This window comes from Vigna angularis, chromosome 2 (genome assembly GCF_016808095.1).
Source record: "Vigna angularis cultivar LongXiaoDou No.4 chromosome 2, ASM1680809v1, whole genome shotgun sequence".
Classification (NCBI taxonomy): Eukaryota; Viridiplantae; Streptophyta; class Magnoliopsida; order Fabales; family Fabaceae; genus Vigna; species Vigna angularis.
The window spans coordinates 3,260,459-3,288,004 of record NC_068971.1 but is presented as its reverse complement, the minus strand read 5'-3'; the positions used below and the strand labels follow the sequence as shown (position 1 = coordinate 3,288,004).

At 32.1% G+C, this 27,546-nt stretch overlaps 4 protein-coding genes and 1 long non-coding RNA gene across 8 annotated transcripts; 3 read left to right on the top strand and 2 right to left on the bottom strand.

Annotated features, from left to right (window-relative positions):
* Nucleotides 1-3,541: 3,541 nt before the first annotated feature.
* Nucleotides 3,542-8,775, top strand: LOC108327726 (putative methylesterase 11, chloroplastic). The gene is made up of 5 exons (XM_017561418.2): nt 3,542-4,142; nt 5,469-5,705; nt 6,627-6,770; nt 7,055-7,186; nt 7,930-8,775. Exons 1-5 carry the CDS (start codon nt 3,828-3,830, stop codon nt 8,200-8,202), a joined length of 1,101 nt encoding a protein of 366 aa, XP_017416907.1. The 5' UTR covers nt 3,542-3,827; the 3' UTR covers nt 8,203-8,775.
* Nucleotides 8,776-10,223: 1,448 nt separating this feature from the next.
* Nucleotides 10,224-13,299, bottom strand: LOC108329133 (receptor-like protein kinase ANXUR2). The gene is made up of 3 exons (XM_017563189.2): nt 13,054-13,299; nt 11,161-11,818; nt 10,224-11,079 (listed from the first exon to the last, which is right to left on the bottom strand). The coding sequence occupies exons 2-3, from the start codon at nt 11,807-11,809 to the stop codon at nt 10,712-10,714; spliced, it is 1,017 nt and encodes a 338-aa protein (XP_017418678.1). The 5' UTR covers nt 11,810-11,818; nt 13,054-13,299; the 3' UTR covers nt 10,224-10,711.
* Nucleotides 12,370-16,317, top strand: LOC128195427 (uncharacterized). Its single transcript, XR_008246898.1, has 2 exons — nt 12,370-12,525; nt 16,049-16,317. It is a non-coding gene; the product is annotated as an uncharacterized LOC128195427 (long non-coding RNA).
* Nucleotides 15,831-17,733, bottom strand: LOC108329134 (receptor-like protein kinase ANXUR2). The gene is made up of 3 exons (XM_052872878.1): nt 17,627-17,733; nt 16,426-17,083; nt 15,831-16,344 (listed from the first exon to the last, which is right to left on the bottom strand). Exons 2-3 carry the CDS (start codon nt 17,072-17,074, stop codon nt 15,977-15,979), a joined length of 1,017 nt encoding a protein of 338 aa, XP_052728838.1. The 5' UTR covers nt 17,075-17,083; nt 17,627-17,733; the 3' UTR covers nt 15,831-15,976.
* Nucleotides 17,734-18,440: 707 nt separating this feature from the next.
* On the top strand, nt 18,441-22,843 carry LOC108329131 (putative disease resistance protein At1g50180). 4 transcript variants are annotated; one of them, XM_052872876.1, is made up of 4 exons: nt 18,442-18,659; nt 19,313-20,334; nt 20,536-22,314; nt 22,587-22,843. In XM_052872876.1, exons 2-3 carry the CDS (start codon nt 19,323-19,325, stop codon nt 22,308-22,310), a joined length of 2,787 nt encoding a protein of 928 aa, XP_052728836.1. In that variant the 5' UTR covers nt 18,442-18,659; nt 19,313-19,322; the 3' UTR covers nt 22,311-22,314; nt 22,587-22,843. The 4 variants fall into 4 exon arrangements, with proteins under 4 accessions (XP_017418675.1, XP_052728836.1, XP_017418676.1 ...); XM_017563187.2 differs by having other exon boundaries at nt 19,306-20,334; XM_052872877.1 differs by having other exon boundaries at nt 18,443-18,659; nt 19,351-20,334.
* Nucleotides 22,844-27,546: the final 4,703 nt, after the last annotated feature.

The following is a 27,546-nucleotide window of genomic DNA, read 5'->3' as shown; positions in this document are numbered from 1 at the left end:
GAGTGTTAACCATTCTATTTTCAACTATTGTAAAATCATTTTTACCATATACATCAATTGCTTTAATAATAGATCATTTTCATACATAGTTTAATAGTAAATCATTCTCATACGTAAGCTCATTTAAAACTATACTTAAATAAGAGAATAAACAATATTTTAAATTAAACTTATTTTATTCATGAGAAATATAATGAAATGCTATTAGTTTGAGGAAACTCGTCCGGTAGAAGAATTGAAATTAACTTTTAATTGAGCTAATATGATGGACAAAAGAAAGATTCTATTATTGAAAAAGATGATGTACCAATTTAAACTATTAGGCAATCAGAAAATGGAAGACCTCTAAAGAAATCTAATGTTAAATCCTCCAAATTCTAATAATTAATCATGAGTTCCATAGGCTCGTTTTGAAATTTTAGAGGTTGGCTAATGATAAAACTCTTAATATGTCATGGAATTTGATTGTTAAGTACTAACCAAGTTTTCTTTCCTTAGCTGAACCAATGACTTCTTTTAGTTCTTAATTATCATGCTATTTATTTTATAGTTTGAACTTTAAGTTGTTGGTTGTTTCTGATTCTTTTATCGAAGTTGCTAGATTATGGTTCTTTGATAGAAGTGACTTCACGTGTGATATTACGGGTCAATTTATTTCATTTGTTATTATGGTCAAAGGTGTTATTACATGTTGTTGGGGTTTATTGTGCAACTACTTACACTACTAATCACTATTTATGGTTTTCTCTTGTTAATATTCATGATTCTTGGTGTATCCTCAAAGATTTAATGTTGTTCTTTGTGTTCAGGATGTGAATGGTGGTATTGCCCCTAGTTTAATTTCTTGTGTTGAGTTTTCAGATTGGATCAATTCTAACAAGCTTGTTGCAACTATATATTCTAGAATTTACTACACTTGGTCAAACTTTCAAGTAGGTATGCATCTTATTGATAAAAGACTTGATAGAGCATTTTTGTAATTTTTCTTGTCTTAAGAATTGGTTTGTGTCATGTTAATGTTTCACCCCAAAACTGCTTGGATCGTTATCCACTGCTTCCTTTTCTTTTTCATTCAGTTGAGGTTTCTAAACCATCAATCTTTTTAGTTTCTATAGATGTGGAAGACTCGTATGGATTGTCATTCCCTCATCAATAACTCTTGGAATGCTTCTACTTCTAATTGTCATATGTTGATTTTGTAAAGGAAATTGCGATGTCTTAAAGTTGATTTGAAAGAGTGAAATAAAAATGTTTTTGGAAACACACAAAAGTTGGTAATGGATAATCAAGGCCTTCTTTCTAATATTCAACAACAAATTTTGAATGCTTCTTCATCTAATTTGGATGCTTTGCTAATTCACAAGACTAAGATAAACGATTATTTAAATTTTGCGCTCGATTGTTAGACTCTTATTGGAAGAAAATAACCTTGCTAAAATGAATTCGTTTAAAGACGGGACAAAAATATTGGATTTTTTCATGTTGTGGTTCGCAAGAGGCATAATGCATGAGGTATTTTTAAGTTGTGTCATGATGATCAAGTTATTTATGATCCAAATATGATTAAAGATTCTATCATTTTGTCTTTTTATACTAATTTATATGTTGCTCATACTACTCATGATGCTTTCTATTACTTTTATGTAGTCTTTTGTTGTTTCTTATTTGTATGATCGTTTACCTATTGATTTGAAGATTACAAAAAAGGAATGATTTTATGCTATATTTGTTATTTATGTGATATAAATGTTGAATTTTTCTCTCATTTGTTCTTTCATTGTCCTCTTGCTATGGGGTTGTGGGTATGGTTGAAGGAAACTTTTTAGTATTTATACTTTTTTTCTTTGTATTTGGTTGTTCAGTTTATGAAATCTCCTTGTAGTCCTTTGCCTAAAATGGTTGTCATTATTGCAGTTATTTAGATGATTTGAAGGATGAGAAATTATAATAGATTTTCAGGAATAGTTATTTCTTTTGCTATTTTTCAAATTAGGGAGTTAGTGTGTATGACTAAAAATAAATCTAAGAAGTATGTGAGTATTATTGTCTTTGATTTTTTTATGCTAAAATTTTTCAATATTCAAACTAGGGACGATATAGTAGTCTCATTTATGGAAGTATGTTCCATTTGTCAATAGGCTTAAGGTGAATACGAATGGTACAACTAGATGTTGTCTTGATTTGATTTCATATATTAATAATTTTAGAGAAAGTCAAGGTGAATACGTGAATAATTTTTTAACTTTTCTTGGAGTACAAACTTCTCTTTATGTCAAATTTGTGAGAGTTATTTATGCATTAGCATGCTTTGAATGTGGGGTATCAAAGACTTTGGTTGGAGAGTGATAATTTTTTAAGTGTCTTGATTTTTTGAATGAACAAATGATTTCTTGATGAGTGATAATTTTTGAATATGTTATGGTTTTTTAATATGTCAAATAAATGAAATGTAAAAATTTATAATGATACCTCATGGTTTTATTTAGGCAACAAAAGAAATGATTTTTATATAAAAAATGTATAATAGCAAAAATAAAATCTGATGTCATAAATTTTAATAACGACTCTTAACGAATAAACGAATAAATTTAAACTGTAACAGGTGATGCATGAGGTTAGTAAAACTTGTTGGTTATGCAAACAAGTAATAAATGATTGCTTAAATATTAAACTGATGTTTAAGTGATATGAATGAAATAATAGTCACTCAAGCAATAAGTGAATGTTTAAGTAAGGGATACAAATCAATTTTGTTTTTCTATTAGACATTTAATTACGAGCACTTGAATGTCACACACAGTATTAATATTAATGTTACTTCCGAATAAAACTTGTTTCAAATTCTTGAACCATTGCTCATACTATGGAATGTTAATTACATTAGTGTAACATGGAAGATGTAAAATTTAAAATTAATCCACATGGTCGTGGTTTTCAACAAAAGTAATTCGAGTAACTTCGGGATCAGAGATTTTGTAAAGTGTGCAAGGACATGTCTACAGGAATCTGCATTCAGCAATGCAATAAAGAACCAAATCATTCAACCCTAATAAAGAAGCCATTTTATTATCAAGAATAATAAGATTTGTATTTATTTATATATTTTAAATTGATTAATTAACGTCAAACTATGTTAAATTAAAATATTTGTATAAGTTTTATGTTATTTTTTCACCGGCAGGACACATCGATAGCAGTATAGGATCAAATCCTATTGTTGATACGAAAATCCTTGTTAATGATTATTTTTTAAATATTTTGGTCACTAACTTTCGTCAAAAACATCCAAACAGCTTTATCGAGTCAAGATTACGTGTGGACAATTCTGGAAAAAAAATCTCTGGAAAGTAAAATTGGTTTTTCTTTTACCGTGAGAGAACGTTGTTTTAACTTTTGAAAAAGTGAAGAAGTTAGGTGAAGGAGAATACGTTATATTAGACAAGTTTCCGATGGGAAAAGGAAATTTGGAATTTGGAACTATCAATTCGGGAATCATAATTATTATTATTAATTTGTTAATATATTTAGTGTTGAATTTGGAAGAAACGTATTTGGAGGCGTACGTTGTGAAACAAAGAAACGTTATTTCCTGTAAACAAACAAAGTCTCCTTTTTCCTGTTGCTGCCAACTCCACACCTGACTGAAACTTCCCAAACCCCACATCACCACGCCACGCTTCGCTTCACTTTTTCCCTCTCTCTCTGTTTTTTTCTTTTTCTTTCTTTCGCTCTTTTATTGCACACTTTTATCTTCTCTTCTCTTGCATGCACCGCCGTCACCATCACGATCACCGTTGAATTGATTCAATTCAATTTCGATAGTTGCAATGGGTAACATTTGCGCTCGCTTGAAGGCGAAGCCCGCGCCGCCGCACTCCACCTCCTCGAAAAAGCGCTCCGCTTCCCGCAGAGAGAGGAAGCTCGACGACGCTGCGATTCGCGAGCAGGCCATCGCCGCCGCGATTCTCTTCAAGCAGCATCAGCAGCAGCAGCAGAACTTCGATCGCTCCACTTCGCTCAGGTACCCGAATGGGGTCTCCAAGAAGAGCAGTGGGAGCAGCAACACCTTGCCGAGGAGTTCGAGTTCGAGGGCCAGGTCCCTCACCGACCCTCTCCTTCAACCTCATCAACTTCTCAATCAGGTGAACCTTCTTTATAGTTTAAACGAAAAAAAAAAATGAAGTCAAGGTTTCTAGTTACTTTTTATTGCTGGGGATGCAATTGGATCGTCAAGGTTTTGATTTGTAGGTCCTTGTTGCGTTTTTTATATTGTTTTGGCGATTATTGATATTGGTATTGTAGGAAATTTCGGAAGATTATAGCCGCGGAAATCCCGAAAGGAAAAAAACGTTTACTTGAATTGCAATTCAAAACCTTTGAAGAAAAAAAGGAGTCATTGCGTGATTTTTTTTGAGGAATTATTTTCTTCGGTTGATTTGGTTTGTTGTTGGACTCATATCCGCTGATTTTGGAAGTTTTTAGAATTTAGTTAATTTTGGAGGATTTGGTTTGTTGTACTCGCGTTGGGTATTTTGAAAATTTTGATGATTAAGGTAACTTTGGAGTAATGAGGTTTGTTGTTTTCTTATTAGATTTTTATTTTTGTATTTTTAAAAACCTTTTAGTGATGTGAAAGGAAACGTATGCATGTTGTCGGTTTTGATGTTTATAGTAATTTTTAAAATCCTAATTACGGTGTTGATAATTACTTAAGGGGGCATCTATGATGATGTGGTTTCTTAGAGTTAAAGTAGATGAAGATGTGAAAAGTGGAATGGAATGATGAAGAAAGCTATAGGATTTTGGATAGAATCGTCTGTAATGGACAGTCATTTTAATCTTCTGGACCCGAGACTTGTATCGGAACAATGTCCGGGAATAAAATAACTTGTTGGAGAGGCAATTGTGCAGACATGTGTTAAATCATCCCGGTGAATGTGCCATAGATACTAAAAATAGAATTTTGTAAAGAATAATCTGTTCTAGCCTTGACTAATGGCAGGGCGTATGAAGGAGGTGAAGTTTGTCCTTTTGAAGTGCTTTTTACTGGACGTTTGGTGTAGCTTTGAAGGGGAACCTTATGTTGCCTCTTTCTTGTCACAACATAGATGTCAAGGTTACCAAAGTGAGATTGAAATTCAGATGGATCCAGTACCATCTTTTCTGATTTGAAATTGCATATGTTGTCATTTTCTTAGAACATTTATATTACCCTTTCTTCTTCTGACTCTAGTATGGTGTTGCATAAAACAGGAATTCATTATTATTTATTTATTTCCTTATTTGTAACTGTAGGAAAAAAACGGCATATTTTAACACTTTCATGCCGTCTTTCCAGTTATAGGGGAAAATGCAAGCCATTATTGTTTTTTAGTTCAAATATTAACTGTTCTTTATTTCATCCTTTCCCTGTTATATTTGTTGGTGTGTTTTCTTTCGCTTATACACGCAGCTTTTCCTTTCGACAGGATGTGAAAGTTGACGATCTTGAGACAAATCATATTGTCCTTGTTCATGGAGGTGGTTTTGGGGCCTGGTGTTGGTATAAATCCATTGCACTTCTAGAAGAAAGTGGTTATAAAGTAGCTGCAATAGATTTAACTGGTTCTGGAGCGAGCTCATTTGATACAAACAGCATTACAAGTTTGTCACAATATGTGAAGCCACTCACTGACTTCCTTGAAAAACTTCTAGAAGGCGAAAAGGTACTTCCACTTTCCATTTTTTGTAAATAATAGATTGATCTATTCCATCACTGTTGTGTTGGTTTGAAGTATCAAAGAGGAGATACGATCCCTGGCTTTAGCATATATGATATTTTTCAATCATCGCCAATTTCTGGTGAAAGTCATGGTTTCATGACTTGCCACATCCATCCCCTCGAAATTCACTTTGTAGTGTAGTCATAAATTCCAAAGTAGATTAATTGTCAAGGAGATAATAAGGAACATCTATTCCCATGGCTAAAATTGTGCAAAAAAATAGGACAAAGAAGAGATGCTGAAAAGCAAAGAAATTTTACTAACAGAAAAGAAAGTTTCACAGAAGTTATTGATGCTTCGGATTGAAGTTTGCAAGTGCAATTGTAAAAACCCTAAAGCTAACAAGTTATTTCCCGACTAGTGGTGAAGTAGTGAAGGGAAAATTATGTGCTTATCTCAGTTACTTCTCTATTTGTCTAATACAGGTAATTATACTTATAACTTGAAAGTATCTTTCTGAAAAAAAAAAATAGTACAACTTCCCTTAACCTGCTTAGGATATGTGGTGATGGTTCACATTGTTCACAGTGTTGCAATATATTTTTTTGTCTACATTTTCCGAGGGTTAGAGTGTTTATCATGACACTGATTGTATTTAGAAACAAACTCAGATTTAATTTGCGGTAATCATGCTCGTGTTACAATTTGTAGTTTTCCCCCTCTACAGTCTTAGTTTGTTCCAATTAAATTTCATTTTGTGAAATGTAATGTTTCACCCTCACTTGCTCTTGGGAGGGCACTCAGTTTTAGGTCATTTAGCATTGTTGCTCGCTTGGATGCAATATTGGTAGCACGAATATTCATGTTTGAGCTCTCTAGGAATTTTCTTTCCATATATTTCTTACCTTTTGAATTCTTTTGAAGGTGATTTTGGTTGGGCATGATTTTGGAGGGGCATGTATATCATATGCAATGGAGATGTTTCCTCTTAAGATTTCCAAAGCTGTGTTTATTGCTGCAGCAATGCTGACGAATGGACAAAGCACTCTCGATATTATTTCTCAGCAGGTGTTTCATCTCCTGCTAGCTTTAAGATTGATGCTTCTTTATTTTACTCCAACTGAAGTCTGAAATCTGAGAATTTCTACCAAAAAAATTACACAGATTTATGATATCACACTACTTAGGAGCCGAATGTTTATATTTTACAAGGAACTAAGGTTGAAAACAGAGACAGAGAGCATCTGAATTGTTTTATAGCTTTTGCTGGTTATATATGCGATTACAATTTCTATAAATAAAGAATTCTTCTATCCTTTTAGTGATGATTTATTTGTGGCTGTATGTTGCAGGCAGGTTCAGATGATCTTATGCAACAGTCTCAGATTTTTATATATGCTAACGGGAATGACCTTCCTCCCACTTCTTTTGATCTGAACAAGTCATTGTTGAAGGATTTGTTATTCAACCAAAGTCCCTCCAAAGTAAGTAGTTGGGTGGTGGCCAAATTTCCTCCTTTCATTTTTTGTCTAAGTGAACAAACAGAAGTCTCCCTTGCTACTGCTACATGAGCATTTTTCAAATTAGATGACAATACTTGTGAAAGTGACTCATCGTTACTTTATATCCAATCTCTTATTCAGTCTGAGTTGGTATGAAGATTCGTAAAATATTTTTTGACACTTGATTATTATTTGTAAAGTGTAAAACATATAGTTAGTTGATCTTCAGATTTATTGGGGATTCCACTCCATTCTAATCAGAGTGAGAATTATTACATAAATATATGTTGTATGATAATTGAAATTGTGCAACTAGTTGAACTGCAGGCAACTGCTTTATCAATGCTTCGTAATTTTCAAAATGGAAAGTTTTCAGTGTTGTCTGCTGAACATATTGCATTTCATAAAGATTTTGCTGTCTTTTATCTTTTACTTCAGATAGAGGTTTTACATATGTTTTGTGGACCTTTGCACTAAAAGTATATTTTGTAATACAGTCTTTTGTATAAATTCTTGCTGTCAGGATCTTTCCATTGCTAACAAAAATGGTCTCTAGTATCAGGGGATGCACTCGTAAATATGCTGACTACAGTATAAATATACATTTGGAACATTTGTATATGTGATTCAGAATCTAAGTTTTGTTTCTGTCCTTTTTAATAGTTTTGCCAACTTTTATCTATTTCCCCTGACCCTCCTTGTTTTTTGTTGCTTTCTAAATGCAGGATGTTGCATTGGCATCTGTCTCCATGAGGTCTGTACCATTTGCACCAGTTTTAGAGAAGCTTTCCCTTTCAGACCTGAAATATGGATCTGTAAGGCGGTTTTATATACAAACTCTTGAAGATAATGCCATACCCATTTCACTTCAGGAGAACATGATAAATGCAAATCCCCCAGAAAAGGTTTTCCGTTTGAAGGGGGCCGATCATTCTCCTTTTTTCTCAAAGCCTCAAGCTCTGCATAAGTTGTTGGTAGAAATCTCAAGGATCCTCTGAGAACATTCGTTGGTAAATTGTTTGTGAAGCCCTACCCACATGAAATAAGAATATGCATTTGGCTTATTACTTAAGTCTACTATTCTGTGCAAGTTACAGGTTTCATTCTTTTTCCTCTTTCTGGAGTTAAATTTTGAAAGTTAGCTTGTACATCTTGTAATATGTACCAGGTGTTACTTGCAACATAAAACTCATGTTATGTTACATGTATCACTAGTTATAAGTGTCGGTACTTGCTGATTAACGTTGCAAGTTACCCTCCTAGACAATTAGAAAAGAAAAGAAAACCTGTAACTTTTCACTGATCCTATGCAACGCTGCGATCATCGTAGCAAGATATCATGACAATACAGAGGCACATTACATGGAAGGAGTTATTGGCATCAAACGTGTTTACATTCCTTTTGATGTTCCATTAGTAATGCTGGTTGATGGAGATTTACATTTTGAGAATCCTGGAAGAGCTGCTGCTGCTGCTGCTGCTTTTCTCTAGACCTACTTTTTTGTTTTAGCCAGTTTGCTCCAATATTTTAACTTGCGACTCTAATAATAAGTGTTTTCTACCTTTATCAACACTGGTGAATAAATTCCCCGTGCTCTGCAAAATTGCAAGAAAGCTGACATGTTTCAGTGTTTTGCTTAATCACTTGCCAGTTTATGGTGATTGATGATTCTGTTGCTATCCAGCATGGATTTGGAGGAGTTAATGATAAAATTTAGTAAGAATGGTAGTTAAATCCTGCTTGGAGTTATTGCATTTAACAAAATAAAACTAATATTGTTGTTAAATGAAAACTTATTGTTTCCTAGAAAAATATTGGAAAAGTAAACATCGAAATAGAACTTCTTTTCTGTTTTGTAATATGGTTAGCCGAAAGAAAAATAGGGGAAGAAGAAAATCTGAATTTTGAGAAAACACAACACTAAGACATTACATCTCCATCAAACAATAATAGTTTGCTGGGGAACAAAAAGTATTTTAAGATTTAAGTGAGTTTGAATTTTAAATTGAGTTTTAGCAATGGCTGTTCTGAGTATAGACATCGTTGGACAAAAAGTAACGTATGAACAAAGTTGTTAAAACTGTTTCAATTTTATTTGAAATCAATGACATATCATAAATTCAATAGATCATACTATGGATTTAGGGCAAATTTTTGATGAAAAACTTCGTAATTCAAAAAGCGAGGAGAATGATACGAAAAGTAGTTGATAATTGTTACTTTAAACTCTTAAATAACATTACTAAAAAAACACGAACTTGATTATACCTTTATTTACCGTATAAATAGAGCTTCAGAATGTACGAAGATAATATGTGTTGTGATTTTTCTTCTCTCTCTGTGACAGTGTTCTTCCTCTTTGAATTTTCTGAAAACCATATTAACCCTTATATCTATATATATTCATTCGTAGTCCTGAATCATTACTTATTTATTCTAGCTTTACATGTGTTTGTCAAAAATATACCAAAAAAGTTGTTCCTAAATGCATAACTTCTATGGATGACATAATTTTGATTGAGAAATTTATAATAAAAATAAGTCAACTCTAGACTTATACATCGGAAAAAATCAGAAGTAATAAAACATAAATCATAGATTACAATTTTAGAAATTATTTGAAATAGAGAATCAACGATTTTACTCAATGTTTAGCTAATATTGGCTTTTTATGTTCAAAGCTTACCAGGTCGTCTCAAATAAGAAAAGAGGTGAGCCGTCAACTTTGACAAATAACGAGTATTTGAACTAGGCTTCCATTCATGACATGTGAATAAGGGTGTATTTACAAAATTGTGGAAATAAATAAATTAAAAAATATCACATTTTTTAAAACATGATGAGAATATTAAACATTTAAAACCAGAAAATATTATTCTAATTACTAAAACACCAACACCGTATTTCATCTCATTTTTTCATCAAAACATAACATTTTTATGGATTATATTATTTTCACAAATCTAATTTCTATGTTCTTTTCAGTATAACATTACAATAGAGCATATTTAAGTTGCACTTCCACTTCCACCCTTTATTAATTGCTTATTTATATCAAACTACAAGGAAATCTATCTTTCTGTAATATCCCTCATACTTCCCGACATTCTGGAACAATATTTCGTAGAGAATTGGACCAAAACATCCTGCGGGAAACCTCTGCGTTAACGTTGCTTGTTTTCCCGTCCCACATACTATTATTTTTCGAGTTCCAACGTTGTTAAAGCCATACTCATTAACTATCAGTTAACTTAGTTGGTCAAATTCTAAGGCATAAACTTACAACATTAAAAACTTTCTAGAGGCTAAGCATTTGATGACGATGATGGCAAAGAACTAAATCTCATTCTTGAACTTCAATTCCTTTCCCATAATTTCCCAGTCATCTGCTATACTGAGATTGATGAATAAGGAGTTTCATTGTTATTATTGAGAACCTTGGTTCCACCATCCATAAGTTTTGTCTTCAACTAAAGATCGTGCCTAGTGCCTAATATAGTTAAGGACTAATTAATAATGGTCAGAGATGATAGGTTATAATCATCACAAGTATTTCTTACATCTGCTTCTTCCTGCAGTGACAGAGAAAGCTCAAGTTGAATCTCCACTTCACCCATTGATGGTCGCTCGTTTGGATCAAAGTTCAAGCATCTTTCTGTGATGTCTATAAATACTTCCCAACTCTCTGGTGCAATCTTTCCTTTAATATTTGGATCAATATACTCCTCAACAGGGTGTTTCTGCGTCTTCTCAACACTTTTTAGCTTGTCTTTGCATACCACTTCTAGTATAACTACACCGAAGGAGTAAATATCGCTTTTTTCTGTTAATGTATTGCTTTGTGAAATCTCAGGAGCCACGTAACCATATGTACCTAGAAGTGAAAGTATTATTTGGATTAGTATTCAGTAAAATTCTTTTCAATAAACACTATCAACAAAACAAAAATAAATACCTGTAAAGCCATCTTTTGTTATTATCTTTGGTGGTGGCTTTGATGCATAATGTGGTCCTGTTAGGGAAAGTCGGAAGTCTGAGAGTTTTGCCTCCATGTTGCTATCCAAAAGAATTTTATACGGTGTTATGTCACGATGAAAGATTGTTCTCTTGAGACCTGTGTGAAGGTAGTGTAGTGCCTTCGCTACTCCTATGCAGATGTTTAGCCTCTGCTTCCATGTTAGTGGCTTCTTTTTCATATCACTACAATATAGGACATCACGGAGAGATCCATTGGTCATGTACTCATATACAATATTCTTCTCGTCTCTGTGGTCACAAAATCCTAATAGAGTGACCAAATTTGGATGGCGAAACTGGCAGAGCAACTCAATTTCGTTCTTGAACTGCTTAAGTTCCTTCTCAGTGATCCCATATATTCGCTTGATTGCAACTGTACACTCAGTAACACAACTGTTTCGGAGAGAGCCTTTATATACAATGCCAAGGCTTCCACTTCCAATTATTTGCTTTTCATCAAAGTTGTTTGTCGATTTCTTAAGATCGGCTAGAGAAAATTGAGGGCAAAGCTCTTCTATCACAGTTGGATACTGTCGCTGAGACGAAGCTGTGTGCTTAAAGCAGCAGAAGCTCAAACATTGTCCCATTTTAGATACCTGTTAGAAAAGATTATTCATTGGACAAAACTGAGAGAAAAGTACATAACTGAAATATGATTGCATACCACAAGTATTACCTAAAATGAGAGAAAATTTCTTGCTTTTTTCACCTTATTATACCACAAGTATTAAAAACTTACTGTCAGTTTTGATTTCATATTTCACTGTGTTTCATTTCGAAATAGAAAATTAAGGAAAGATAAGGGAAATGAATCTTTAGTTCTAATATTATGATTATTACAATCAAATAGTACATTCAGCTAAAAGTTATGATAGTTTCATAGATGGAGATTCATATCTCCTATACAGTATAAGTAGCCTGGCAACATACCATCCATCTATTGAATGAAAATAATTAGAAAGCAAATTACATATGTAAGAGTGTACAGTAGCAATCAAGCAAATATATGAACTGCAGATGGCATATGAATTAACTACGTAGTATTAAAATAAGCCCAAACTAAAAAAAAGCTGAGGCCCAATATTCTCTAGCTCAGAAATAGTAAAATATTACTTTTCCTAGAAGCTTCTTTTGTAAGAAGGTAGGTGAGTCTGAGAATGGATATGCACGAGAGAAAAGAAAGAGCGAAAGCTCTCTAAGGAGATTCACAAGCGGAGGTGACAGCGAAGCTCGTTCCAATGGTTGTCAGACGGAAACCCAAGAAAAGATTAAAGAGAAAGAGAAGAAAAGCTTGTACTTGGAGGTAAGTAAAAGAACGTTTACTGTATTCTATAATATATGAATGTGCTGATGATTCAAATGCTTTTCTCTTCATCATAAAACAAAATGCTAGAATCCCTGTTTATATACGGTTCCAGTGAATCAGAAAAATGGGTTAGTTACAACCCATAACAGAAACATGAAAACGTAAAACTAAAAACCCTAAAACATTAAATGTTGCTCTTAGGAGCAATTACTACAAAACAGAAACATTAATACAGAGATTCAAGAAACACATTTTCCTTTATATATTACTTAATCTTTTGAAATAACTTATTCGTTGAACATTCGTTTCCTTATTAAAGCATCTGGACTTTCTTTTTTCATACTCTTTTTGTTTGGGAGGGAAGGGGCGAAGCAATTGAAATTAAGGCACAAACCAAACAAGCGCTAGTATATAGATACCTAAGAAAAAAAAAATACAAAAGTTAAAGGGGAGTCTGCATATTTTTAGAAATAGAGAATAAAAATATATGGAATATGACATAAAGTTTGATATTGGTTGGAAAACCTGGAAATGAAGGGAATTGCAGAAACAAGGTTGTGTTCAGGCAGGGATCCTGTTGCTTCTGTTTCTTATATTGTTCTCAAATAAGTTTGCAGAAAATCTGACCGAAGATAATTTCCTCTTGCCAATTTTCTCAGTGTTTAGTGTCTTGACATTACCCAGATTTGACTTGAGATACTCAGGTGACCCACGATTAATTAAAATTTTAATTTATTTAAGCAAATTTATTAGACTTGATGGTTTAACCAACATGTTATATAAATTGGGATTTATAAGTTACTATCAATTTCTGTATTAATACTTCACTGTTTACATTTTTTTTTGAAGTAAAATAGTTAAATATTTTATTATTTTTTATGTTTTATTTGATGTTTGAGCTATACAGAGAACTTTTTTTGTTTTAATTTTATTATCTCAGGAATCCTTGTACGTTTTCTTATGTTTTTCTTTCTTAATACGATTATTAAAATGTTAGACATTTTTTCAGTTTTTATAAATTTTCGATGATTCCTTAACATTTATTTTTTAACTATATTTGTGTATTTAGTATTTAATATAGTTTATTGGCTCTCCAATCACCAAACATATAAAATAAAACAAAAAAATAAGTAGCGAGTCTGTGTGGTGCAATAAATCAAAATAGTCGAATTACAATTAAATTTAAATTCCCATTTTCTAAGAAAATAAATTAAAATTTTTATAATTCTAAATTTAAATAATTGAACTATACTCTTTTACATTTTCTTAAAATAATTATTAATCAGTTTGATACAAAATTTAAACTACTAATTTTTTTTTTCAAATTTGATTTTAAATAAAAAATAATTTAAAATTAAACCTAACAGACAAATTAAAATATACATAAAATATGAGAAAACATATAAAAGTTTATTGTAATCCAAATTTAACAATATAATATGATAAAAAAATAAACAAATATAATAATATTTAGTGTAAATTTTTATAATTGAAATCCAAACACTATTCAAGAATATTATATGAAACTTACATGCATAGGTGAATGAATTATTTATTTAAATAATATTCATTAAAAACATACAAAATATAGTTTAATAGGGTATACTTTTTCATATATATATATATATATATATATATATATATATATATATATATATATAATTAGAATGTTGTGATATTTTTTATGTATTATATATTGTAACATATTTTATATCTTTGCTTAATATGAGAATAATAATAAAAAAAAATTTATATTTTTATTTTATGTTCTTATTTTTCTAGCTCTTAATGACTATATAATTTTTTCTATAATAAAAAGTTGTTGGGTTAATCCAACTTAATCAAATTTCTGAGGAAACAGGGGTGGAAGGAAGCATATGGTTAATAATTTGCATATAACATATGTTTATGTACCAAAACAAATAGGATCTAAAATTGATGATTGAAGTGTCAAACAAGTCTTCATTACTATGCTGTTCATTTTAAAGGCTATAAATTATATAATTTCAGCAATGGAAAAGTAGTAGTAAGTCATGATGTTGAATTCGAAGAAGAAACTATATAAAATTGAAAGGTTCAAGAAGGAAAAAACTTATAATTTTCTTTCTTATCTCGGTGAAGAATGAGAAGATCAAGTAACTGCAATTCAAGATGTCAGTCGTCTTTATTCACTCCATCCATCACTTACATTTCATGTCCAAGAAGAAAGTGTGAATGAAAGGTCAAAGAAGACACAAATATATATGAAATCAATGAAAGTTACTTGTTATCTTGAATAATTATATTGTCTTTAAATAGATTGTGAGTCACTGTATTTTGAAGAGATTGTGAAAGATGTGGAGACATGTCATGGAAGAGGAAATCAATTCAATTAAAAGGAATGATAATTGAGAATTAACAAATCTTTTCAAAAGTCATGAAGCAATTGAAGTAAAATGGATGTAAAAGACAAAGAATAGAGAAGAGGTGGAAAGATACAAAATACAACTTGTAAAAGGTTACAAGAAAAAGCATGAAGTAGACTAAAATAAAGTTTAAAGTTTATGCACCAGTAGATTGGATGAATTCTTTGGCAACAGAAATGAAATGAAAATTTATCAACTTGATGTGAAATATGCATTTGTAAATGATTATCTAGAATAAGTCCATATTAAGCAGGGCTCTACCGTTGAAGAACATGAATATAAGGTTCTAAAATTGAAGAAAACTTTGTATGGAATAAAGCAAACATCAAGAGTGTGGAACAACCACGTTGATAACTACTTTCAAGATAATAGTTTTTATTGATGTCAGTATCCTGTCTTTGTCAAAACTCATGATAATAAAGATACTTTGATTGTTTGTCTTTTATGGACGATTTTATATTAACTGACATCAATTGCTTGTTTGAAGAATTCAAGAAGACAATGTCAAAAATGATAGACCTAGGGTTCATGTCATACTATTTGCACCTAGAGGTTAGACAGTTGAAAAAAGGTATCTTCATTTATCTAGAAAGCTATGAAAAAAAGGTTTTGAAAAAAAAAAAGTTAAGATGTATGATTGTAATTCAATGAACACATCCATGAAAAATATGACAAAATTATCAAAATTTGAAGATGGTAAAAAGGATAATCCTACTAAGTTCAAAAGTAATTTTAATATGTTAGAAATTTAAAATGAATTAAAAATTTCATATTGAATAAAAATAATAACATGAACAATGTATAAATAAAAAAACTCATAAATATAAGAAAATTTTGGATTGAAAGTGATATCTCTTATATTTTTTCTAAAATAAATGTCTGGCATTATTTTCTTAATTCCTTTTGCTAATAAAAAAATAATTTCCCAATCATCTGCTGTACTGTGATTGAATAACGAGTTTCACTTGTTATTAACAAGTTCCATCATCAGTCAGTTTTTGTTTTCATCTAAAGTGGTGCCTGGTGCATACTGTAGCTGAGGATTAACTAATAATGGTCATAGATAATAGGGTATAAGCATCACAGCTATTTCTTATATCTGCTTCTTCCTGCAGTGACAGAGCAAGCTCAAGTTGAACCTCCACTTCACCCATTGATGGTCGCTCATTTGGATCAAAGTTCAAGCATCTTTCTGTGATGTTTATAAATACTTCCCAACTCTCTGGTGCAATCTTTCCTTTAATATTTGGATCAATATTCTCCTCAACAGGGTTTTTCTGCCTCTTCTCAACACTGTTTAGCTTGTCTTTGCATACCACTTCTAGTATAACTACACCAAAGGAGTAAACATCGCATTTTTCTGTTAATGTATTGTTTTCTGAAATCTCAGGAGCCTCGTAACCATACGTACCTAGAAGTGAAAGTATTATTTGGATTAGTACTCAGTAAAATTCTTTTTCAATAAACAATACAACAAAACAAGAACAAATACCTGAAAAGCCATCTTTTGTTATTGTCTTTGGTTTTGGCTTTGATGCATGATGTGGTCCTGTTAAGCAAAGTCGGAAGTCTGAGAGTTTTGCCTCCATGTTGCTATCCAAAAGAATATTATAAGGTATTACGTTACGATGAAAGACTGTTCTCTTGAGACCTGTGTGAAGGTAGTGTAGTGCCTTCGCTACTCCTATGCAGATGTTTAGCCTCTGCTTCCATGTTAGTGGCTTCTTTTTCATATCACTACAATATAGGACATCACGGAGAGATCCATTGGTCATGTACTCATATACAATATTCTTCTCGTCTCTGTGGTCACAAAATCCTAACAGAGTGACCAAGTTTGGATGGCGAAGCTGGCAGAGCAACTCAATTTCGTTCTTGAACTGCTTAAGTTCCTTCTCAGTAATCGCATGTATTCGCTTGATTGCAATTGTAGACTCGGTAGCACAGCTGTTTCGGAGAGAGCCTTTATATACAATGCCAAGGCCTCCAATTCCAATTATTTGGTTTTTGTCAAAGTTGTTTGTCCATTTCCTAAGATCGGCTAGAGAAAATTGAGGGCAAAGCTCTTCTATCACAGTTGGATACTGTTGCTGAGACGAAGCTGTATGCTTAAAGCAACAGAAGCTCAAACATTGTCCCATTTTAGATACCTATTATAAAAGATTATTCATAGGACAAAACTGAGAGAAAAGTATATAACTGAAATGTGATTGTATACCTGAAATGAGAGAAAATTTCTTGCTTTTCACCTGACTATACAACAAGTAATAAAAACTCAACCTGCCAGTTTTGATTTCATATTTCACTGTGTTTCATTTCAAAATGGAAAATAAAGGAGAGATAAGGGAAATGAATCTTTAATTCTAACATTTTGATTATTTCCATCAAATAGTTCATTCATCCAAAAATGATGATAGTTTCTTAGATGGAGATTCAGATTTCCCATATCAGTAAAAGTAGTCTGGGAACATACCATCCATCTATTTAATGAAAAAAATAGAAAGCAAATCACATATGTAAGAGTGTACAGTGGCAATCAAACAAATATATGAACTGCAGACGCCATATGAATTAGCTACATAGAGTATAAAACTAGACTAATTGTACAGTAGATACTTCGCCAGCTTTTATACTGTAAGATGTAAAACTAACAATTAATCAATATAGATAGAACATCATATTGGTTGGAGAACCTGGAGATGAAGGGAAAGGCAGAAACAAAGTTATGTTCAGCGCAGGGATGCTGTTGCTTCAGTATCTTCTCTTGTTCAAGTTTCCCAAAAATTTGACCTCAGATAATTCCCTCTTGCCACATTAATAATAGATAGAACCCTTTTCAGTGTTAGGTGTCCTGAAATTAAACAGAGTTGGCTTCAGATAATAAAATGAGTTAGGAATGATTGAAATTTTAATCTATTCAAACAAATTTATTTGACTTTATGGTTTAACCAACATGTTATATGGATTGGATTTATAAGCTACTATCAATTTCTTTATTAATACTTCATTATTTACATTTTTTCTTGAAGTAAAATAGTTAAATATATTTTTCTTATGTTTTATTTGATGTTTGACCTATATAGATAACTTTTTTTTATAATATCCGTAATCCTTGCATGTTTTCTTATATTTTTCTCTAGATTAAATTTATATCTCCTATTTAATAATAAAATAAACATTTATTAAACTACAATTTACTAAAATTATTTATTAAACTACTATTTACTAAAATTATTTATTAAAATCAAGCAATATATATCAAATGTTGAAATGTATATTTAAAAGTGTAATTACTCATTATGTATTATATAAAGATTTATTTAACACTTTTTTTAATATCCGCATTCGTAATCTAAAACCATGTTGAAATATTACTTAACATAATTGTAGATAGATGTTTACATATTTAATTTTATATTAAAAATTAGTTATGATCTAGAATAGGTTTTAAATTAAAATTTTATATTCAATAAAAGTAGAAAAATATTATTATTATCTTAAAATAAAAAAAAATGTTTTTCATCATAGATTATTTAAGTTTAAAATCATTCAAAATTATTGTTATGATAAAAAAAACCAGATTCAATTTGCTGACTTTTTTTTCTTATTAAATATGCAATAAAATAGCATGAATGGAGCTTCCAAACTCCAAAGCGTCTTCTTCCTTGCACAGCCACAGCACATATTTGGTTGAACAAGAGGCACTCCATATTCTCTGAACTGGAGGTGTATCTTCTTCTTCTACAAGTTGTTCCTTAATCTTTTTCTTTCTTCTCCAATATGGTCATCCTTGACTGGATCTCGTTGGTTATGCTCCCATAATTGATTCTATACTAATTTCCCTGTTGTACTTTTTGGCTTTAAATTTATGCTTAGGACAAATTTCCTGCTGTAGAATCATGCTTCATATGAAATTATACGCTATTAAGCATATGATATTCCTTAATAATTTATTGAGCATAATTTTTCCAAAGTCAACTCTGGTCTGCTTCTGAGAGTGTAGGGATTTACTTTGCTGTTGAAGTAGCATATGCACAAAATTACATCATAACTGGATTTTTGTGGTTTCTGGAACATGGATTGGAGGAACGTAGTATAGATTTAACTTTGTATGGAAAGTACAACAGCGTTCAACATCCTTTTCCATTTATTCTTCTTCTTGTTACTGCTTTTCAACCTTCAGTTTGTCCTTTTCTTTTCAATCTTAGCATGTTTCTGTACTTGAAGTTTACATATTCTAGGTTTTCCCAGTTTTGTTAAGTGATTCTATCCATCTATATAATGCCTGTTTTATAAGAGTAAAGTAGCTGTCTCATGTGAGACTTAACGCGTATGGGATGTGAAGTTTTACCTCATGATTTTGTTCTTGAAGGAGACAGAATAATCAAGATGGTTGAGGCAGTTGTGTCCTTTGCAGTTAATAGGCTTGGTGATCTATTGATTGAAGAGGCCAGATTGTTAAGCGGGGTGAGTAACAAAGTCAAAAGCATGCAAAATGAATTAAAGAGGATGCAATGTTTCCTAAGAGATGCTGAGAGCAGGCAGGATGAAAGTGATACAATAAAGAATTATATTTCGGAGGTTAGAAAATTAGCCTATGATGCAGAGGATGTGATTGAAATTTATGCTATTAAGGTTGCATTTGGCATAAGTATTGGAACTAAAAATCCACTCTCCAGAGCTAAAAATATTCACAAAGTTGGCTCTGAGCTCATAACAATCAATTCTCGAATATCTGACCTCACAAGAAGCTTACAAACTTATGGTTTGACTGCAACTAAAGACAATGAGGAAGCGTCTGAGGTCAAAAGACAATTGAGGTGGTCTTATTCTCACATTGTTGACGAGTTCATTGTTGGTTTAGATAAGGACATAAATAAAGTGGCGGAATGGCTAATAAATGAAAATCAGGACTGTCGATTTGTTTATATTTGTGGAATGGGTGGTCTTGGTAAAACTACACTTGCCAAAAGCATTTACCATTACAATACTATTAGGCGAAACTTTGATGGTTTTGCTTGGGCATATATATCTCAGCAATGCAAGAAAAGAGATGTTTGGGAGGGAATTTTACTAAAGCTAATTTCTCCTACAAAAGAAGAAAGGGATGAGATTACGAAAATGAAAGATGATGAATTGGCAAGGAAGTTGTTTAAAGTTCAACAAGAGAAGAAATGTTTGATCATCCTGGATGACATATGGAGCAATGAGGCATGGGACATTTTAAGTCCTGCCTTTCCATCACAAAATACAAGGAGTAAGATAGTTTTTACATCCCGCAATAAAGACATTTCATTGCATGTGAATCCTGAAGGCTTACTTCATGAACCAAGTTGCTTAAATGCAGAAGACAGTTGGGCATTGTTTAAGAAGAAAGCTTTTCCAAGACAAGATAACCCAGGTACCTAGAAATGCCTTCAGTTAGCAAACGTATTTAACTATTGATGTCCATATAGTTTGTTCATTATTTCATATCTTATAATTTCCCAATTTTCTCATTTATCTTTCATATTTATGTGATCTCTGGAGGAAAGTGGTAAAATAACTTGTTTATGGGACCATTGCTTTGCTTAATGTGATAATTGCCTGTTACTTTCTGCAGAATCCACAACTTCTGATGACTTTAAAAGATTAGGCAGAGAGATGGTTGCAAAGTGTGGTGGTCTGCCTTTGGCTATCATCGTTCTTGGAGGGCTTTTGGCTACAAAGGAGTCGGTGAGTGAGTGGGAAAAAATACATAGACATCTAAGTTCGTACCTAATAGGAGCAAAGGTCCGTGATAGGCGAAGATTAGATGAAGTGTTGGATTTAAGTTACCAGGACTTGCCTTGTCAGCTGAAGCCATGTTTTCTGTATTTAAGTCAATTCCCTGAAGACTATGAGATACCAAAAACTAAACTACTGCAGTTATGGGTGGCAGAAGGTGTTGTTTCATCTCAATATGAGAGTGATCGGGATGAGACAATGGAGGATATTGCTGAACGCTATCTGGGTAACTTAATTAGCCGCTGCATGGTTCAAATTGGTCAGATGGGATCTACTGGTAGGATCAAAACCTACAGGCTCCATGATTTAATGCGGGATCTGTGTTTGTCAAAGGCCAGAAAAGAAAATTTTCTCTACATTATCAATGGATCACAACAAAATAGTACCGTTATTGCTACTGGTTCATCTAACGTATCAGATGCAAGACAAATTAATGAAGTTCGTAGGCTTGCTGTCTACTTGGATCAACATGTTGATCAATTGATTCCACAGGACAAACAAGTGAATGAGCGTCTCAGATCCCTTGTATTTTTTCATGACAAGAAGTGTAGGATGGAAAATTGGGACCTAGTCAGAGGTGTTTTTGTGAAGTTTAAATTACTTAGAGTTCTAGATCTTGAAGGAATTAAGGGGCTGAAGGGACAGTCATTGCCTAAAGAAGTGGGAAATCTTTTATGGTTGAAGTTTCTGAGTCTAAAAAGGACTCGTATACAAGTGCTGCCATCTTCCTTGGGCAACTTGGAGAATCTGCAATTCCTAAATTTGCAAACAGTCAATAAAGTGAGCTGGGATTCAACAGTGGAAATTCCAAATGTAATCTGTAAGTTGAAACGGTTGAGGCATTTATATCTTCCAAATTGGTGTGGGAATATTGTTAACAACCTGCAATTGGACAATTTGACTAATTTACAGACACTAGTAAATTTTCCTGCCAGCAAATGTGATGTAAAAGATCTACTGAAGTTAAGGAGGCTCAGAAAGCTAGTGCTAAATGACCCAAGACATTTTCAAAAGTTTAGTGAAAGTTTCAGTCCCCCTAATAAAAGGTTGGATTGCCTTCAATCCTTGTCTTTGAGGACTGACATGCTTTCCTTCCCTGAAAATGTAGTGGATGTTGAAAAATTGGTGCTAGGCTGTCCTTTCCTGCGTAAACTGCAGGTTGAAGGGCGGATGGAAAGACTGCCAGACGCCTCACTGTTTCCTCGGCACATTTCAAAGTTGACTTTATGGGGTTGCAGACTTGTGGAAGACCCAATGGTAACATTAGAGAAGCTTCCTAACTTGAAGTTTCTAAATGGGTGGGATATGTTTGTTGGAAAGAAAATGACATGCTCACCAAATGGTTTTCTTCAACTAAAGGTTCTAGTACTTCGTGGCTTGCCTAAACTAGATGACTGGACAATAGAGAATCAAGCCATGCCTAGTCTTTACCGATTGAGCATATCTGATTGCAACAATCTAAAAACGGTTCCCGATGGGCTAAAATATATCACTAGTCTTCGGGAGCTAGAAATCAGGTGGATGCCCAAATCATTCAAGACCAGGCTTGGAACTGCTGGAGAGGATTACCCCAAAGTCCAGCATGTTCCATCTATCATATTTTTGAACTAAGGATGTAAGTCAAAAAATTTAAGTACCACTTTGAAATAATTTACTCAAAATTGTTTTTTGTTAGCTTTCTGTTGTACATGTTCTTTCACTATTTCATGTTTGGCTGGTTTTCATTTATATATTTATGGAAAACAAAGGGCACAGTTGATCACTTGTTCTCCAGCTGCTATAAATCTTATGTTGCTTGAACTCTTTAGTGTTCATTGAAACAGGAAGTTATTTTGTATGATTTGTTTACACAGTAATTCATGCTAACAACTTTTTGTACATTTGCAGTGAACCAACTGTCCTCCTTTACCCTCGTGCTTCCAGAATCTGAGTTTTAAAATTTGGAACTAGCTCTGTTCGTGCCTGGTAATTGTTTGGATTGTCATCTATGAATTCATTTATTTTTTATTTAGTATGGCTTTTATATTTGCGAGATTGTTGATAGAATGGATTTTCGGAATATTCTGCGATTTGTAACTCCTATTAGTGAAAAAGCTTGGTTGTTGTATTATCACAAACTTGTACAATGTAACAACTGTTTTATATCTTTTCAGAATGTATTACATACTTCATTTCATACAACTTTCTTCACTTAGTAATTTTTTTTCTTAGAATTTAAATTAGGAAAAAAATAATCATAGAAAAATTTTAAGGGGAGAAAGTATTGTGTTCTAATGTCATGACATAGTTGACACTTGTGTGAAGAAAATAGTGCAGTCGGTGTTACATGCATGTGTAAACTTGAAGTCTCGACACATAAGTGAACCAACTCTATTACTACCCTTGTGAAAGAGTAATTTTATGGTATAAATTTAATAAGCAACAATTGAAAAATCTGAAATGAGTTAGAGTTGTTAGAGTTTATGTAAACTGAGAGTAGACTCCAATAGTAAACTCCTAAAAGTTTATTTTTGATGAAAAAAATTTATATAAATAGTATTTTAATTTAAATAAATCTACAAAATTATATAATTTTAAATAAATAAAATCATAAAAATATTGTTTATATAAATATTATAAAACATAAATTAAAGCATAAATTGAAATGTAAAAAAAGTGTAATTATGTGATCCTATAATAATGAATTTGATGCTTTTTTTCAAATATGTTTTTTCATATAACAAGATATATAAACAAAGCAGTGTAACAGAGGACTTTCTTTAGAATTTAAACACAACAACATTTTATTTAACAGAGACACAAACAGAGGAGAGACCATTTTGAAAACAACGTAGAGTTGAACTTAAAAACATAAGAAAATAACCACGTTGAGTGCGAAACAGCGGCAGACGAAGGAGGCGTGCGACCACCACTGACAGGGAGATGGTGGACGATGATAAGATATTTCAGAACCCATTAAAAATCTCAAGTAGTGGAAGTCAGGTATCAATGAAAGGGTTAAGATTTTCAGAAAGTGAAAGACAGATAACTGTAGAAGAGTGGACCGATCAATTTGTGTAGGAGGTATTTAAGTTGAAATTTTGAAATTCGGTCTCACTTTCTGCATGCACCCTTCTTCTCCAAACTGCTAAACCCCATTTTCTCCTCTTTCTCTCTAGATTTCCTCCACCTTCTCTCTAAGAATTCTCATCTTTTTCTTCTTCCGATCACCAATCAGGCACCGTTTGAACTCTCCCGGCATTAAGGACTTTCATTTAAACCGATCAAGTGATTTAAGTGGGTGAGTACTTCTCTTCTTAAGACCGTTCGTTTTCCGTGACATGCAAACCCAAATTCTGGTTGCATGAGTTTATCCTCTCATTATGAGTATTTCTGGTTTTGTGCTTGGTTTAGTTTCATAATGCGTGACCATAGGATTCTAAGAATTTTTGGTGGTGAGATATTATGTTCAAATTGTGAACGTTCGGCTACATTTAGAGGTAAGGGAAGCTTGTAATTTAATTATAGTTCTTGATTGATGATGGTTTATTGGATGGAATGATTTTATGTTTGATGAGTTGGTTGATGTTGTGATAATGCATGTTTGTTTGGGTGTATTGTTGATTGATGAAAAGGTATAACTGGGTAGGAATATAGTTGATCGTGATTCTGCATTAATATGTAGAATTCGGTAAACTGTAACCGAGAGTCATTATTGACCGTTCGGTTTATCCTTGGGTATTTGGTCTGAATTGGATTCTTCTTCTGTGAAAAATTTCAGTTAATGACCGATCGGTTTCCTCTTAGTATAATTGTAAGTAAGAGTTTGGTCTAAGTATGGTTTCCCTTTTATGCTTCCTAATTAGTTAGTTAATATATTTTATAATATTTAAAGTCGTAGACGATATCTTTATCCTTCATTGAAAATAAGTGTTGTGTAATTATATATATATATATATATATATATATATATATATATATATATATATATATATATATATATATATATTCTCCTTCATTTTTATATAAGCTCAGTAAAACTCAGTCCTAGTAGTGCTCGATTTTGAACCAAGTGCTCGGTCTCCATAGTGATTGGTCTTTAACCAAGCCTTCAGTATTTTTATTATACTCCAGTGTGTATTATTTGAGCTAAGAATGTTCGGTCCAAGTCAATAATATTCGGTTTAAGCTTGTAGGGTTCGGTTTAAACTCTTAGGTTTCTTCAATATTTATTATGATTTTCAATTAAGTCTAAAATATATGTATTCTTTAGTATTCGATTCATTCTTAGAAGTTCTGTCTAGTAAAATAATGTTCTGTAGTAACTGTTGAGTAACCAGTAAGTGTCCAAATAGTATCATGAGTGTTCGGCTTATGATGAGTTATATCTAGAATGGATCGTTCGGTCCTATTCTGTGTATAAGTGGAAGACCGCTCGGTCTTACACTAAGTGTTCAACTGTGTTAGATTAGAAAGTATTCAAAGCGTTCGGTCTTGTCTCTGGGGTGGATGTTATTATTCAGTTTTGGTTCAGTTTGATTGTATTATGGTATATGAATGGAATAGTATGGAAATGAAAGAGTATTCCAGGGAGAAATATCTCATGAGTGGTTATTGAATAGTTAAGTATGAATGTGGACAAAACTTAGCTGACGTTTATCCTAATATTCCGTGATTTCTCATTCTCACGTAGAGAACAGTAACTCATGTGTGGGAATGACAGGAGGTCCTAAACCATAAGGTGAACTTGGGCAGAATGGACTAACTTTGGATGGTAGTTGTTGAGAGTATCTCAGCTATTACATCACCCGGGTGCACAAACATCGTAGCTACACATAATTCATACAGTCCGGACAGTCACAGTAAAGTAGTTGGTCATTGCATGCTTTGACGTATAATTTTGATTGGAAGTGCATGATTGGATGTTACATTATTGTATATTGAATTATCTTAAATTATGTGAAGTATATGTTTTACTGAGTTAATTAAATTATATAAGCTTACCCTATTCTTTGTCTTGTATGTTTTGTCCGTTCGGTCATTATTTTTGTTGCAATGATCATCCTATGGATGTGAACAGAAGGAGAAGAGTGAAAGCTAAACCATAGGACCATTCGGTCATTAGGTTGGGTTCTATTTTGTATAAACGTTCGGTGTAAGCTTAGTTTTGAAACTGTTCGATCTATATTGTAGTTATGTAAAGTTTGAATTTAGTAACATGTTCGTAATAAACTAAGACAAGCTAACACGAACTCGTAGAATGAGTTGTTTTAATAAACTTAATTTATTAGGAGTAGTAGAATGTTTTTTTTTTAAATAATGCCAGTAAAACATTATTCTAAATAAATTTATATTTTAGCTGATTTTTTTAATTTTTAAATTATAACAAGATAAATGTATTTCAATAAATAAGAAAGAAAATTTTATATTTTTCTAAAAATATATTACGAATTGAAGTATAGATTGAAGATTCTAAATTAAGTAAAAATAAATTAACTAAATTGAATGATGTATATAAGAAAAAAAAAATCACACACATTAAATCCAATAAAATACATGGTTACAAGTGTTTCTCTTAAATTTGTAGAAGAAATTAGAGAATCCTATACTTAATTTTAATATCTTTCTCGTTAAAACCTACTCTTATGCATGCCTGTTTAAGTTTACAAGTTAAAACCTTCTTTAATATTTTACATAGTTATTGACCCTCTTCTGATATTTTTAAAGTTTTAAATAACATTTAAATTTTCTTAAAGAAGTAATCTAATTTTCATTAATTTATTTATCTATATTTATTGTGATCATTTCAACTGTGATTCCGAGAGACCAGAAAAAGAACCTTTGTTGAACCACTTTATTGCAACAGCGGTAGCACCTTTGTTCAGATAACCCTTGTACACTGCCCCGAATGAATCTTCTCCAATTACCAAAGATTCCTTAACATTTGTTAACGATGACTGTATCTCGGCAAGTGAAAGTTGGCAATGTTCTCCCTTGATGTTGAATGTTGTTGTGATGAGTAATCTGTTTACACCTGCATCAGGTTTAGAGAAACATGAAAAAAGTGAAAGAAGACCCATTCGTGCAGTGTTGAAGAAGTCTAGGGCACAAATAAACCATCTATATAAAGGTCTGTTACTGATGTATAAGGTTGTCTACAAATACCTGACTTGGTCACACTTTATTAGGAAAAACATATTCTTGGTTGTGTATATGGAAAAATAAAGGTTGCATGTTGCCGAGTCTTGGTTTGTGGCAGTAAGAGTAGAAGACTAAGCCAGAGAAAGCCACATTGGTCATGATGATTCCTTCTGTTTCAGCCTTTGGTGACGTTTTGTCGAATAATAATATATTTCGCTTTACACATTCCAACCGTTTTGACATGGTAATAACTTTTTTTTTAACAATTTTTTAACCATAGATAATTTATTATTATTTTATTAGTCGTATGTTTAAAATCAAATCAATAACAAGCTACAAATAAAAAAAGTTGCCAAAAGAAATCGATATCAAAAAAACATTTTAGATGCACAAATTATTGATGTAAAAATACTCTTTTACTTAAAAATGTTTTTTTAATAATTTTTTTTACAACTTTTTAATAAATTAGTTCATTTCAAATATACAAATCAATAAAATAATAATTATCAAAAAATATTAAAATTAAATTATTAAAATATCATCATCGTTTACTATTTGCAGTTCATGCCAAGTGTACTTCGAAAAGGTTAATGTGTCTATGGTTAAATACGTAAAAAGAAAAAAGAAAATAGAAACTGCACATATATGAGGATACTTTTATATTATAAATTGCCAAGTCTTGGCATTGAATATGCGTGTTGAAAATGTTATGGAAAATGATACTTGA

Coding starts and splice junctions, on each gene's coding strand:
- LOC108327726 (XM_017561418.2), top strand. CDS start 3,828: ATGGGTAACATTTGCGCTCGCTTGAAGGCGAAGCCCGCGCCGCCGCAC. Junction 4,143..5,468: donor CTCATCAACTTCTCAATCAG/GTGAACCTTCTT, acceptor TCCTTTCGACAG/GATGTGAAAGTTGACGATCT. Junction 6,771..7,054: donor TCGATATTATTTCTCAGCAG/GTGTTTCATCTC, acceptor TGTATGTTGCAG/GCAGGTTCAGATGATCTTAT.
- LOC108329133 (XM_017563189.2), bottom strand. CDS start 11,809: ATGGGACAATGTTTGAGCTTCTGCTGCTTTAAGCACACAGCTTCGTCT. Junction 11,080..11,160: donor AACAAAAGATGGCTTTACAG/GTATTTATTTTT, acceptor TTTCACTTCTAG/GTACATATGGTTACGTGGCT.
- LOC108329134 (XM_052872878.1), bottom strand. CDS start 17,074: ATGGGACAATGTTTGAGCTTCTGTTGCTTTAAGCATACAGCTTCGTCT. Junction 16,345..16,425: donor AACAAAAGATGGCTTTTCAG/GTATTTGTTCTT, acceptor TTTCACTTCTAG/GTACGTATGGTTACGAGGCT.
- LOC108329131 (XM_017563186.2), top strand. CDS start 19,266: ATGGGATGTGAAGTTTTACCTCATGATTTTGTTCTTGAAGGAGACAGA. Junction 20,335..20,535: donor TCCAAGACAAGATAACCCAG/GTACCTAGAAAT, acceptor TACTTTCTGCAG/AATCCACAACTTCTGATGAC.